Genomic DNA, 13,954 nt, shown 5'->3' with positions numbered 1-13,954 from the left:
ATGGAACAGAGTTACATAATTTTACCCATTAACTCAACAAAAACTTGAGATTGAAGTTAGAAGCCCTAATACCCATTTTAAGGCAAACATTCCTTGTGAAAGTCATTTTAAAGAATTTTGGCCTGAGTACTGATTCTATAAGGCAGATAAATTTGAATCAGAATTTATTACTCACACTTAATGGGATCTTTATCAGAAATGCCCATTAATCAACAATTTAAACATACATGACACACACATCTCTGAGTAATAACAAGATTTAGATTACACCATTTATTGGCCTTTAACATTTTCTAGGCAAATTTACCTAGAGTCACGCTGAATTCTAAACTCTATGAGAATGAACTTTCATTTATCAGACTAAAATTAGACATTTTCTTTTTATGGGTAACAGAGATGAAGTATCCATTAACTAAAAGGAAAATCTGAACGTTTCTGTTTAACTGTTAGACAATGAACACCATTCCAGCACAGAAAGATATATAAATCTCTCAATTTATTGTGCTCTTCTATGTGTTGAGAACTGAACAGATAACAAAATTTCATGAAAATTAGTTGAAGTCATATTTCTTGTTTCTGTTGTTTTTTCCTGCTCAGCTTTTTAGTGTTAACCTTAAAAAAATCTCACATTTCAAATACAGAATTTTTTAAAATCCCACATTATTTTCAGTTGAGGAACTTTGAAATCTTGTTAGTATTAATGAAGAATTCCATTTCAAAGTAATATGTTTATATATAAATATATATTATATGTTATAATTATATATAAACATATTACTTTGAAATTATATATATATATAATATATTTATTTAAACTATGAACAGTCCATTAAGCAAGTATTCACTGAATCCCATATTGATGTAAGAAACATACACACACATATTTTTTTTCCCCTGATCTGGTGCATGAAGTCTGGGACTAGGTGCTGTCTCCTAAGTTTCCTGCCTGGGCTGGCTTCAAACCACCATCTTCAGATCTCAGCCTCCCGAGTAGTTAGGATTACATACATGAGCCACCAGTACCTAGCTGGAAACTCCTATTTATAAGGAATAAAATAAAAATTTATACTCCCTCAGGTTCACATAGGTTAGAGACTATTCAGCTATAATATGACAAGAGAAGTCAGCGTAACTACATTTAGATACATTTCGAAGGGTACAAAAGGCAAAGGCTACAAGAATGATTTTTCTAAGAGGAAAATGGACTTGTGAATAGGAAAACTCTAGAAGACTCTAGAAAACTCTAGAAGAAAACTCTAGAAGAAAAGATGATGTTCACATTGTTGGAACCTGTTAAAATAGTTTAAATAATTTAACTTTACAATCTTTTCCTTTGGACTACAGAGACAATTATTATTATTTTTTCTTAGTCATGGGGATTGAACTCTGGGGCCTGGGTGCAGTCCCTCAGTGCTTCAGCTCAAGGCTTGCACTCTACCACTTGAGCCACATTCCCAGCCCCAAAGACATTTACTTTTAACATAACATTCAGTATCTTTTATACTTTTCCATTATTGTTTCTTTAAATAATGCAAGCAATGAGATTTTTCCTTACTGATTTCTATGGGGCTACCGAAATAAATTAACAGGTAATCAAAGTTGCTATGCTTTCTTCCCTCATTGAGGCCTCTGAGGAAAAGAATATCAATAAATACAGGTAAATTACAGGCCACAGCCCTATGGGTGAGCAGCAAGAAATAAGTAATAGCCCAATGCCACACTGGGCCACAGGGATAAACAAATGTTAGGGGATATTTCCAAAAGGTGATGTTAGGAGACTTCACAACACAAAACTCTCTTTCCCAAATGTAGAAGGAGTAACTTCAGGGATAACTTCAGACATATGTTTCCCAAATGTAGAAGGAGTAACTCCAGGGATAACTTCAGACATATGTTTGTGAGATATGAAATGATCATATTTGGTCATTGTTATCACCAAGTAAGGTAGATAATACGACTGTTATTTTATTACTAAAGACACTGTAAGCTTGAAAGGTGAAAGAACTTGCCAAAATAACTTGTGAAATCAGCATACAAATTGTAAGCTCTTAACATTTAACTATTTGTGTGGAAGAATTTGTGTCATATGATTTGCTGATATTTGAGCCTTTTTAATCCATGAAAATTACTACTTTGATACTGATCAACAAACATGATTTAAATAAGTTCCAGCCAGGTGCTGTAATCCTAGCTACTTAGGAGGCTGAGATCTGAGGATCACCGTTCAAAGCCAAGCCCAGGCAAGAAATTCCGTAAGACTCATGCCCAATAAACTACCAGAAAACCGGAAGTGGTGCTGTGGCTCAAGTGGTAGAACACTAGCCTTGAACTGAAGAGCTGAGAGACAGAGCCCAGGCCCAGAGTTCAAGCCCCATGACCAACAAATAAAAAAGTTCCAAATTTCCAGCTAACAATCTAAATAAACAAATTCGGTTCATTGCCCAATTGACAAATAAGTATCTGTCACCCATAGACAAGAAAAGTTTGCCTTTTTCTTGGTTTCATATTATGTTTTTTCTCTGATTTTTATTTAGAAAGGAAAATAGAAGCAAAAGAAGTGTGGAGGGCAGGTGTATGAGACCTGAGATGATAAATAGTAATCATCCTTAAGGTTTAACCAGTCAAGTATGTCACACTACACATCTAAAATCAGTAGGCTTGATTCTGTATTTTTAACTAGGTCCAAAGTACATTACTTAAAGAAGTAAGGGTTAGGTTCTTTGTTAAAACAAATAGCCATTGTATAACCCCTGTTTTCACTGTATTTGATGTTGGTATAATTTGTGGAAGGGGAAAAACAAATTGTTTAAATAGGGATACAGATGGACCCATTGCAACAATGAGTTGTACAAGACCTTTTGTCCAAAAAAGAACTTTACGACTTTGCAGGGGGGAGGAAGGGGGGGGATGGTAAGGGGAAACAAAGGGGGAGGCAACAATGCTTGATAAGAAATGTACTCATTACCTTGCTCATTTAATTGTAACCCCTCTGTATTTTCACAATTAAAAACAAAAAGAAAACAAAACAAAAACAAAAACAAATATCCTTGTAAGGGGCTATAGTATTTTTCTTTTGGTCGGACGTGGGGCTTGGACTCTGGGTCTTGGTGCTGTCCTTCAGCTTTTCAGCTCAAGGCAAATACTCTACCACTTGAGCCACAGTGCCACTTCTGGTTTTCTGGTGGTTAACTGGAGATAAGAGTCTCACAGAATTTCCTGCCTGGGCTTGGCTTTGAACCGTGACTCTCAGATCTCAGCTTCCTTAGTAGCTAGTATTACAGTAATGAGCCACTGGTGCTCTGCTACTTTTATCAGCTATTTCATATATTGGATCAGACCTAGTTGAAATAAAAATAATAAAAGGAATACAGTTTGTCAAAAACTTTGTTTCTTATTCCATATTCCACCACGGAGCCATAAAATTTACTGTAATGTTTACCTTATTAGAATGTAGGAAGGCAATTATTGTTTAACTATGTATGTCCAACAGAACATCCTATAATATGTAAATTCTCCATACCCACATGCTCTGATATGTTAGCCACTAGCAATTGAACACTTAAAAATTGTTAGTGTGACCTAGAAGCTGAATTTCAACTATATTTAATTAAAATAATTTTACTATAACTGCATTTGGATAGTCACTGCAATATAGGATAAAGACACTGGTTTTGGTTTCATTGTCTATTAAGTAATTTATTACCTAAGATGATTTTAAGTCTAGATTTTATTCAAACTATCAAAAAGAGGTGAATATAAGAAATGAATGACACAAGATACAATGTATTGATTCTAATCACTGAGAGATGGATTCAAACTGATGCCCCAGCCACATACTTAAAGGTTCAATCAGAATTTGTAGAAATTGAGCTCAAACATTGATACTGTTTAAAACACTCCAGCCAGTGATTCTAATGAACAAGAAAATAACTGTGCTGATTTTCAGCAATCATTTTCACTTTAGTCCTTGGTTAATCTCAAGAAGCAAATGTTTGGATAGCACAGTGTAGTCATCCTGGAGTATCAGAATTAATATGAATATGATGCATAGAGATGACATGGAGACAAAAGGCTTGTGATGCCTAGTAATGGCGTTAGCTGTTTATTTATAAAGTAATTATAGAAATCATAGTCTGTAAAATAGTAATTTTGACCTTGTAATTTTGAGACTTTTAAATATAATTTTACTATGAATGGCATTCACATGAATGACAAATATGTCAGAACAAAGGACATATTAAGATAAGCTTTATTGATGCAGGATATTATATTATCCCCAATTTCTAAATTGAAATATAACTATTTATATGACTCAAGAGGACAGAAAGGGTGAGAGTGGAATACTGCCTTGTGCTGTAGTTAATGTGTTACAGATGACTTTTCTCATTTAATTTATGGCACTGATTATAATTATGCAAAAAACAGAAGAATGAAAAAGGTCATTTGGTGGGATTTTATAAAAAAGATCGTCATTAATACATAATTTTACTTGTACTTCTTACTGAAATGCAAATTACAGTTGCTACTGTCAAGAAGATTGTTCTCAGCATGAGGTTTACTTTAATGATACAGAGCATAATAAATTTTGAAACCCATTTTTCCTCAAACATATAGTGACAATATAAAAATGGATGGCCAGATATTTTAAATATTTATGATATATCATTAAATGGACAACTCAGAAAACATGATATATTCTAGGCCAAAAAAAGGCAAACATTGCTTTGAATTAGGAGAGAAGTTTTGAACTTTTAAGAGAAAAGTTTTAGTAATAAATTCAGAATGTGTAAAGAGGTTTGAAGATTTGATGACAGCAATCTTTAATACTGTTCATTTCCCAAGGTTTGTAACATTTATCAAAGTTCCTTGAATGTCTCATGAAATACATGTTAAAAACTAGAATCTTAATAGGAGCAATGTCCCTGAATTGCATAAAACGTTAACCATTTATGTTTCTTTTATCTGTGAGCTTTACCATTACAACCTGCACCCCATGTCCCCTATTGCCATGCTCAATTTCAAAATGACTGTCTTCTGTCTCTTGCACCTTCCTTCACCAGTAAATATATTTTCTTCCCTCCAAGGCATTCTTTACAAGACCCAGGGGCAGTGATTGGCACTGGATAGTGTCTTGTGTCTAACAGTTTAGATACTAATATAGGAATTTCCACTGAGGAATGAAGCAAAACAAGGGTCTAGTGGACTCACATGATTGTTTCTTCTAAAGCTAATGTGTCCTTCCTTCTCCTAAAGTGAAATCTCTCCTACCAGTGGGTAATTGGCACCTTGGAACATGGGAAACAATGAGAAGAGATCATTTATGCTTTTCAAAGATTTCTGCTAATTGTGATTGTTACTATTAAACTGTACCCTATAACCGGATTAGGAAATCAGTTTTTACAAGACAATCCCACAATAAATATTTTTAAATACCCACAATGTTTCCCTTCTAACAAATAGAAATGAAAAGTACTTTTCAATTTTTACACAAAATTAGATATGTATTATTGTCTATTTGACCACATAATAGAATGGGAAAGGAGGCATTCCTTTTTTAAAATATTAAGAATGCTGGGAGAAAAACAAAAATATGTCATTGTTCTTGTACTCTTGATCTATTGTATTCCCTCTGTTCACATTGCTTGGCAACAGTTTAATTATTAACATTCCTCAACTATCCAGAACAAGATTAAAGTCTAAAATATAAACAAATTCATTTGCATTTTGAAACATAAATTCAAAATGGTAACAGTAACATAATGAAGAAGCTACATGGCTACATGAAAAAGATTCCTGTGACAGTTACATTAGGGCATGGCTCCATTCAGTCTCTCTGATTGAATACTTACAAAGTGAATCGGGAAACTTACAGATGTGGTCAAAATCCAGGGACAACTATTAAGATCTAGTGATTGGAAGATTGTTTAAATTCTCTCCAGTATCAATGGTAATGTTGACACTCTGAGATCATATTTGTCTAGATGGCAATGGAAGCCCAGTCTCAGCTTCAATAATTTTGCCACTAATAGTATCTGCTTGCTATAAATAGGCACAAAATACATAATTAAGGCATTCTTTGTGTAACATAATTGTTAATGAAGCATAAGAAGCTATAGATGAAAGTTTAAACAGTTTCCAAGTCAGAAATATCAGAACTAACATTATAAAAATGTCAGTTTCTGGGCTATGTACGTGGTTCAGATAGGAAAATGCCTACCTAGAATGCAAAAGGCCCTGAATTAAAAAATCTAGTATTAGCCAGGCACCTATGGCTCACTCCTGTAATCCTAACTACTCAGAAGTCAGAAATCTGAGAATCAAGTTTCTAAGCCAGCCCAGGGAGGAAAGTTCATGAGATTTTTATTTTCAATAAGCTACTCAAAAAAGCCAGAAGTGGCACCATGGCTCAACTGGTAGAGCTCTAGCCTTGAGCAAAAGAAGCTGAAAAGAAGCACCCAGACCGAGTTCAAGCCCCAGGACAGGCAAAAACAAACAAACAAACAAAAACCAGTATCACAAAAAATATCATTGTCTATTGAATCAATTCTTGTCAAGACAGTCTATTAATTTTCTTTCAATACATTTTAGTTCATCAACCAGTGTGCAATTACTTTAACTTTGATTAGATGGACTCACTGTTTTTCCATCAAATCTAGCTTATTCCTGCCTTGGGGCTTTTCCACTTGTTTGTTCCCATTGTCTGAGCTATCTGCATGAATTATCCTCTCCCTTTGCTTACACTGTTTAAATATTATCCCATCAGAAAGGCTTTCCCTGACTTACAATGACACATGTAATGAACCTTTCTTTAACATCATTCCCCAAATTCTTTTCCTTTATGTCATAAGATGCCATCATACAATTCTGTTCACATCATGTGCTTTCTGTTCACATCATGTGCATACTTTTACTTGTCTGTCTTCTCCCCCTGAAATGTAAGGTCAAGATGAAGGGAAATCTGTTTGTCTCAGTTATCAAAGCAGTACTGGGAATGTAGTAGATAATAAATGTCAGTTGGATGGATGAATGCACAAGAAACTTAATTTACTAATCATCATTATTTATCTTAATGTGGGAAGCATTGGTTCCAAAAATGCTACTCTCTCATTTCAATAAATTCTAGGGTGTTGGCTTCCTGTTTGTGATTTAAGCTATAAGAATCAAAATAGTTTATATTAATAGAATAAGTACAAAAAAAGGACTACCCACAATTAACTGAATTATTTTCATTACTTTTAGAAAAAATATGGTCATATCCAATTGTAGGTTGACTAAATGTGGCATGTTATCATACGTTAATAACTGCAAGTTCTCAGGCAACAAATAGTTGACACAAAGTCAATACTGATGTGTGTGTGTGTGTGTGTGTGTGTGTGTATGTGTGTGTGTATACATATATAATTGTGTCTGGGGTTTGAACTCAGGGCCTCTTGCTTGCTCAACCTCCATGCTCAACTGTGTGTCTATGACATAGGCCATGTTTCCAGCCCAGCTTTCTGATGAATCTTCTGGAGATGGAGTCTTGGAATTTTCTACCTGGGATCACTTTAAAACAAGGTCAGCAGCCAGATCTCAGTCTCCTGAATAGCTAGGATTACAGGTGTTAGCCACCAGCACTTGGATTTTATTGTATATTCTTGATCCAGAATTTTGCTATTGTACTTATCACCATTGAATAATAATATTATCATTTAGGTTTGAAAAAATATTACCAGAACATTTTTGTCCTTCTGAGAATTTAAAATATTTGTTCCAATTTAATTAATAGAAAAATAGGAATGAAACATAGGTAAGTAGAGATTCACAAAAGAATATGGATTGGTATTATTTTATAATTATTTCAGCTAGGTAAGTGCTTTTACAACTTAAATATACTTGGTAACCAATCATCTGGAATCTTCTTATATTGTAGATTCTGATTCTTTAAATCCAACTGACAGAGAATCTGCATTTTTAACAATTTAACTAGTGATGTTGATGCTTCTACTCTAAAACCTCTTTGATATTCAATGAATTACCACTTCAACATTATTCAGTTAAAGTAAGTTAATGATTTATCCAAAGTGCAATGCAGAATATAATTAAGAGTATGAGTTTGTACATCTTTAAAGTGTTCCCTGCACTGTTGTTGGGAATATAAACTAGTACAACCACTCTGGACAGCAGTCTGGAGTTTCCTGAAAAACTAAACATAGACTTTCCCTTTGACTCAGCCAAACCACTCCTGGGCATCTACCCTGAATATCATGACCCAGGATATAATAAGGACATCTGCACATCCATGTTCATTGCTGTGCTATTGACAATAGCCAAGATATGGAAACAGCCCAGATGCCCCACAATAGAGGAGTGGATCAAAAAAATGGGTACCTATACACAATGGAATTTTACACAGCCATTAGAAAGAATAAAATAATGTCATTTGCAGAAGACAATCATGTGAAGTGAGGTGCGCCAATATCAGAGAGAGACAAAGGGCACATATTCTCTCTGATATGTGCAAGTTAGGTCTAGAATGCACTGGGGTATGACAAATTATACTGGATTCTAGATACACACACTGAGACCAAAAGTGGATACTCCTAGGAGAGAAACACAAAAGTACAATGCCTAAACACTTCTTCATATTTATATAAAATAATATACATACTGAAATGAACCCCAAAATAGGGAAACAAGAGACTTCTTTTCTTTTCCTCCCTTCCTTGTTTTTTTTTTTTTTTTTTTTTGGTTTTCAGATTTTGATGATTCTCTCTTCTTTACCTTAAGTATGGTGTATTCAAGAGTAGGATTCGAAGGATTGGGGGAAGAGTACAGAACTCAAGGGAAAAACAGTGAAAACATGCAGCAGTGGAGCTCACTGGACACTGATGAAGGTGAACTATACAACTTGTGGGTAGAGATGGGAGAGAGGGACTGGGAAAGAGTGAGGGAACAGAAGACACTATGAATGGAAATGTATTCATTATCTGACTCCTGTAAGTGTAATCCCTTTGTATATCACCTCTATAATAAATGAATTTAAAAAATGTTCCCTGAAAAAAATTTAATTTAAACATTGGAACAATGAACCCCAAAATAAGGATTCAATGTTTTTTTCTTTCTTGCTATTCTTTCTAACATATTTATAAGATGATTTCTTTGTTGCTTTGTATGTCCCTCCCCCACGGTATAACCCCTGCTTTCACTGAATTTGATGTCGGTAAAATTTGTGGAGGGGAAGGAAAAAAAAAACAAGTTGTTTAAATAGGGATACAGGTGAACCCATTGCAACAATGAGATGTACAAGATGTTATGTCTAAAAAACGAACTTTACAACTTTGGCCGGGTTTGGGGGGAGAGTGGGTGGAAGATGGGAAGGGATCGTAAGGGGAAACAAAGGAGGAGGCAACAATGCTTGATAAGAAATGCACTCATTACCTTGCTCATGTAATTGTAACCCCTCTGTACCGTATTTTCACAATTAAAAAAAAACAAAAAAATTTAATTCAGTTCTTCACCCTCCATTCATATATTCACATATGCAAAGTGCTAGTCACTTTACTTGAGACAGAACAATCCACTCATTTGTTTAAAACTTTTATTGCCATATCCGTTCTCATATATTATATTTCAAGATCGCAACAATCAAGATTTGGGGGGAATAAAGATGAAGCAGATGTATTAGACACATTTTTTCAGCGTAGTCAAAATGTGGTTGGCAGTTCACCATGATTTTGCATGTTATGGCATTTGTTTTCACTCAAATACTATTCATATCTCTGTTCGTGCTGATGTAAACCAGAACATAACTTCACTTGGCCTCTTTACTGATTTGCTTTTATTTTTTCCCTTACCATCACAAAGGTTTTAGTTTCCCCCTGCATGTTCTAACCACAATTATCAGAGAAGTTGATGGAACTTGCTGTGCTTATCTTTATGAGTCCTTGTAGAAATGTCAGTAAATCTCTTTTGCTCTCTGCAGGTTGCATTTTTCAATCAAATTAATTAGTTTATTCATAGAAAAGAAAAGTTGTTGTCCCAATGCCAGTTATCTCCTTGTACTTCCACAGTTGGAAATTTTAACTTTTGCTTTTTTCCCCTTACCTATCACCACCCGCTTGGTAATATATAGTATAAAACAAAACAAGGGTCATTTAGCTTATTCTTAGGAATTCCACTCCAACACTGGCATTTTCTTGTTTAAATGTAATTCTCCCATTTTAACTTCCACATACTGTTAGATATTTATTAATTATTTGACCAATGTCAGATGAGTGGTGGTTAAATAAATGTATGGATACAGATAGATAAGCTAAGCTAAGCTAAGACTGGAAATTGAACTCAGGGCCTCATACTCTTGCTCAGCTTCCTTGCTTATGGCTTTCACTCTATCACTTAAGCCAGTCTCCAGTCTGTCATTTTGCTAGTTAATTAGAGATCAAACCTTGAAGGCTTTTCTAACTGGGGCTAGCTTCAAACCATGATGTTCCAGGCCTTGACTTCCTGAGTAGCTAGGCTTACACGCCTGGACTATTGGGACTTGGCTTCTTAATGTGTCACTTTTGAAACTCCATAAGATATTTTGTCAAAAGCTGTACTGACTAATAGGTTGGCCTAGACTTCTTGATAATCATTTTAAAAGCTTCAATACAAACAGAAGTCCTCAAATATCCCCTAAGGACAAAGTGATTTTATGCTAATCTTGGATAAGTACTAATATTGTGATTTTAGGCTTCCCATTCTTCAATGGTGTGGGAGTGAGGAAATTATACATATACATATGTGCTTAGGTACATTGTCATTTGTCATTTAATGTTACATAACAAGGGAATTTTTAAAAGAAACTTTTAAAAAGTTATAGTAACAGACAAAAGACTTGGAATTTTAATTTCAGTTTGCATGTACATTTCTTGCAACTCATTTCAAGTTAGAATTTACTGAATGGCAATTCATTGGTCCTGTTCAGAAAAAGGAAATTCAGAAGAAGATTGAAAAGTAGAGTATACAAATAAAGACCCGAGTGTGACTAGGGGAAGAGTACTTTAAAAGAAAACTTGTTTTTAACTTTCTATTTTTTATGGGGTTACTGTAGTTAAGTTGCACAGATCAAAGCAAATGGAAGCTCTAGCCTACAGCCTGCGGGAATCTGACCACAACTAGGCAGCTCTGTATCTTATGATCCATGATGATAAATGGATACAGCAAATAAGTTATCCTGTGGGTACTGGGAACAGAAAGCAAATCCAATAGTTATAACTAGTACAACGTTCACCTTTAGGGTGAGTTGCAATCATCACAATGATGTCAGCAGGAGAAAGATGTCAATATATATAGACTAGTTTCTTCTAGATACAGTTGTGAAAATTCTGTCTTACATATCTTACTCATCCTTTGAAAAACCATGAGCTTAAAAATGTGTTATCTCCCTCTCTATTGTCGCAATATAATTTAGTACTGGAATAGCAATCCTTTCAGCATATCTAATGAGTTTCTTTGGTCCTATTTTAAAGCTTTTAATCTTCATAAATAATAGCTAAGTAAACTTAAGGCACTTGGACAAATTCTTTAGTTTAATGTATTCAAAGCCACAGTTGGCACTTCATTTCTTTTCATTTAAAAATAAATCTATCTTGTCTCAATAGGCTCTACATGAATACACATACCTAACAATGTAAATCAAAGCCAACACATCTAGAATAATGAAATCTGCTTGTTACTTTTGTAAGAAATACACTATATTCAGAAATGTCTTAAAAGCTCATCTCTTCATAAAGTTAACACACACACACATATATATACATATACTATCAAAATCATTCAAATCCAATTATATACTTGAATAAGGATTGCCAAACACAGCTGAGAAAGTTTTTTTAAGAGAATTTCCATTAACTGATGAATAACTCTTTAATATTTTTGAGGCATAGAAAGTTTCCTGTCACCTAGTGCTAACACATGATTTTATGTATATAATTTCCTGTACATACTTTTGCATTTTAATTTTTAAAGAAAGAATAGAAAATATTATTTGTGACAAAAGCATAAGAATTTTAAAGCTTAGTTCTCCAGATAAAAAAATTACTGACTTTACATCTATACTTCAATAATGAAAGTGAAACCTAAAATGTTAATGACATTAATGTCCCATAAAGAAAAGTTGCATGCATTAGGAACCACTAGGAGTCACATTATCTAATTGTACCAAAATAATAGTAATGTTCTAAAACTTGGTATCTTTTGAGACGAAATCTCACTATACAGTTCAGGTTGCCCTTAAACTCACAATACTACTGCCTCAATCTCTCACATAGCTGGTGTTAGAGGTATATGCTACTATGCCCAGATAAATGTTCTATTTTCATTAATTTAAAACACTTACTTGCTTTGTTTTTCCATACTAGCTACCCTGAGGCATTCCCATCTGGAATTTAGGAGATTCATTTGTTCTTGTACTTCAGTTTCTTCATCTTCTGATAATTTTCCTGATCCAATCAGTCGACTTCCCAGTTGTAGAATATTACCAACCCTTCCCTGATGTGATGTCAAATCCATCATATATCCCTGACACAGAAAAAAGTTCACAGTTATAATCAACACCTTAGGTAAATCATTGTGAGTTACACTTTTTTTGAAGTCTTAAATCTGCAGTGCTTTTAAATATGCGCTCCCTTTACTTTTTATTTTTAATTTTTTATTATTTTTAATACTTGTTAAAAAGAGGTGCCATATTACAAAACAGTTTATGAATACAATGCATCTTGCTCAGTGTCACCTCCGTCAGCATTCTCATAACCTTCAGCCCAACCTTCCCTTCCTTTTTCTTAATTTAGTGATATTAACAATAAATTCTTAACTAAATTCTCCCTTTCATTTGTCTACCCATCTCTCCTTGATCCCACCTCTTGCTCATACTCATTTCCTGGTGTTTATTTTGTTGGGCCTTGAGATCCACATAGTCTACTATACTTGAGCCAATTCACTTGGAACCACTTGCATATTGTTCTACATGTTTATTATAAATTTATATGTACATTCCATCACCACAAATGAGGGAAACCACACAACCTATGTTTCTCTGGGCCTGGGCTTACTTTAATAATTATTTCCAAGTCTTTCCATTTCCTTACTAATGATACAATATCATTATTTCTAATAGATGAGTAAAATTCCATTGTGTACATATACCATATTTACTTGATCCAAATTCATCCATTGAGCGTCATCAGGGTTGATTTTATATCTTGGTCATGTATATAATTGTGCTTGTGGCTTTCCTGTAACCTTGTTTGTGTCCTATTAAATAAATGTCCAAGAGTGGAATTGCTAGGTCATAGGGAATCTCTACATTTAGCTTTTAGAGGAACCTCCATATTGCTTTCCAGAGTAGTTGAACAATCTTACATTCCCACTAATAGTGTAGTATTGTTCCCTTTCAGCCACATCCTCTCTAGCATTTGTTGTTTGTTTTCTTGATTGTGGTCTTTCTAACTGGGGTGAGGTAGAATCTCAGTGTTAGTTTTGATTTATATTTCCTTTATGGCCAGAAATGTCCATCATTTCTTCATGTGTCTGTTGGCCATTTTTACTTCCTTTGAGAAATCTCTCTTTAATCACTAGCTTATTTATTAATTGGGTTGCTTCATTTAATTTTTCTTTCAGGAAACTATGTCATACTAAACAGGAATTAAGCAAAGTTATTATTTCAGGATACATTCTGGAAAAGCAGACCATAAGAGAAGGATTACAGTAGACACGATTTTTAAGGAACAAATCCTAACAAGACTTGCAGGAGAAAGGGAAAGTAAAAAATTAGGAAAGGCAACAGGGAAAGAGAAGAATCTACGCAAGGAGGTGATCTCAGGAAAATTTTTCCACTGCGGGTCACACAGTCCACTGGAGTATAATTAGAAACCATGTCTTGGCTTGGACCTAACACAAAGCAAGGAAACTGGGCTTTTGTCTTCTTCCAGGA

General features: G+C 34.3%; 1 protein-coding gene across 9 annotated transcripts in view; it reads right to left on the bottom strand.

The window, feature by feature from the left end:
- The window catches only part of Dmd (dystrophin), a 2,040,854-nt gene that overhangs the window by 1,418,203 nt on the left and 608,697 nt on the right, over nucleotides 1-13,954 (bottom strand). For all 9 annotated transcript variants that reach the window (XM_070040660.1, XM_070040663.1, XM_070040664.1 and 6 more), the window contains one exon: nucleotides 12,362-12,543. In XM_070040660.1, the coding sequence (XP_069896761.1) occupies nucleotides 12,362-12,543 (182 nt within the window). The remainder of the gene's footprint in view (nucleotides 1-12,361; nucleotides 12,544-13,954) is intronic.

Source organism: Dipodomys merriami, unplaced genomic scaffold (assembly GCF_024711535.1).
Source record: "Dipodomys merriami isolate MVZ:Mamm:240054 unplaced genomic scaffold, mDipMer1.0.p SCAF_3, whole genome shotgun sequence".
NCBI lineage: Eukaryota > Metazoa > Chordata > Mammalia > Rodentia > Heteromyidae > Dipodomys > Dipodomys merriami.
This window is presented reverse-complemented; position numbering and strand designations above follow the sequence as displayed.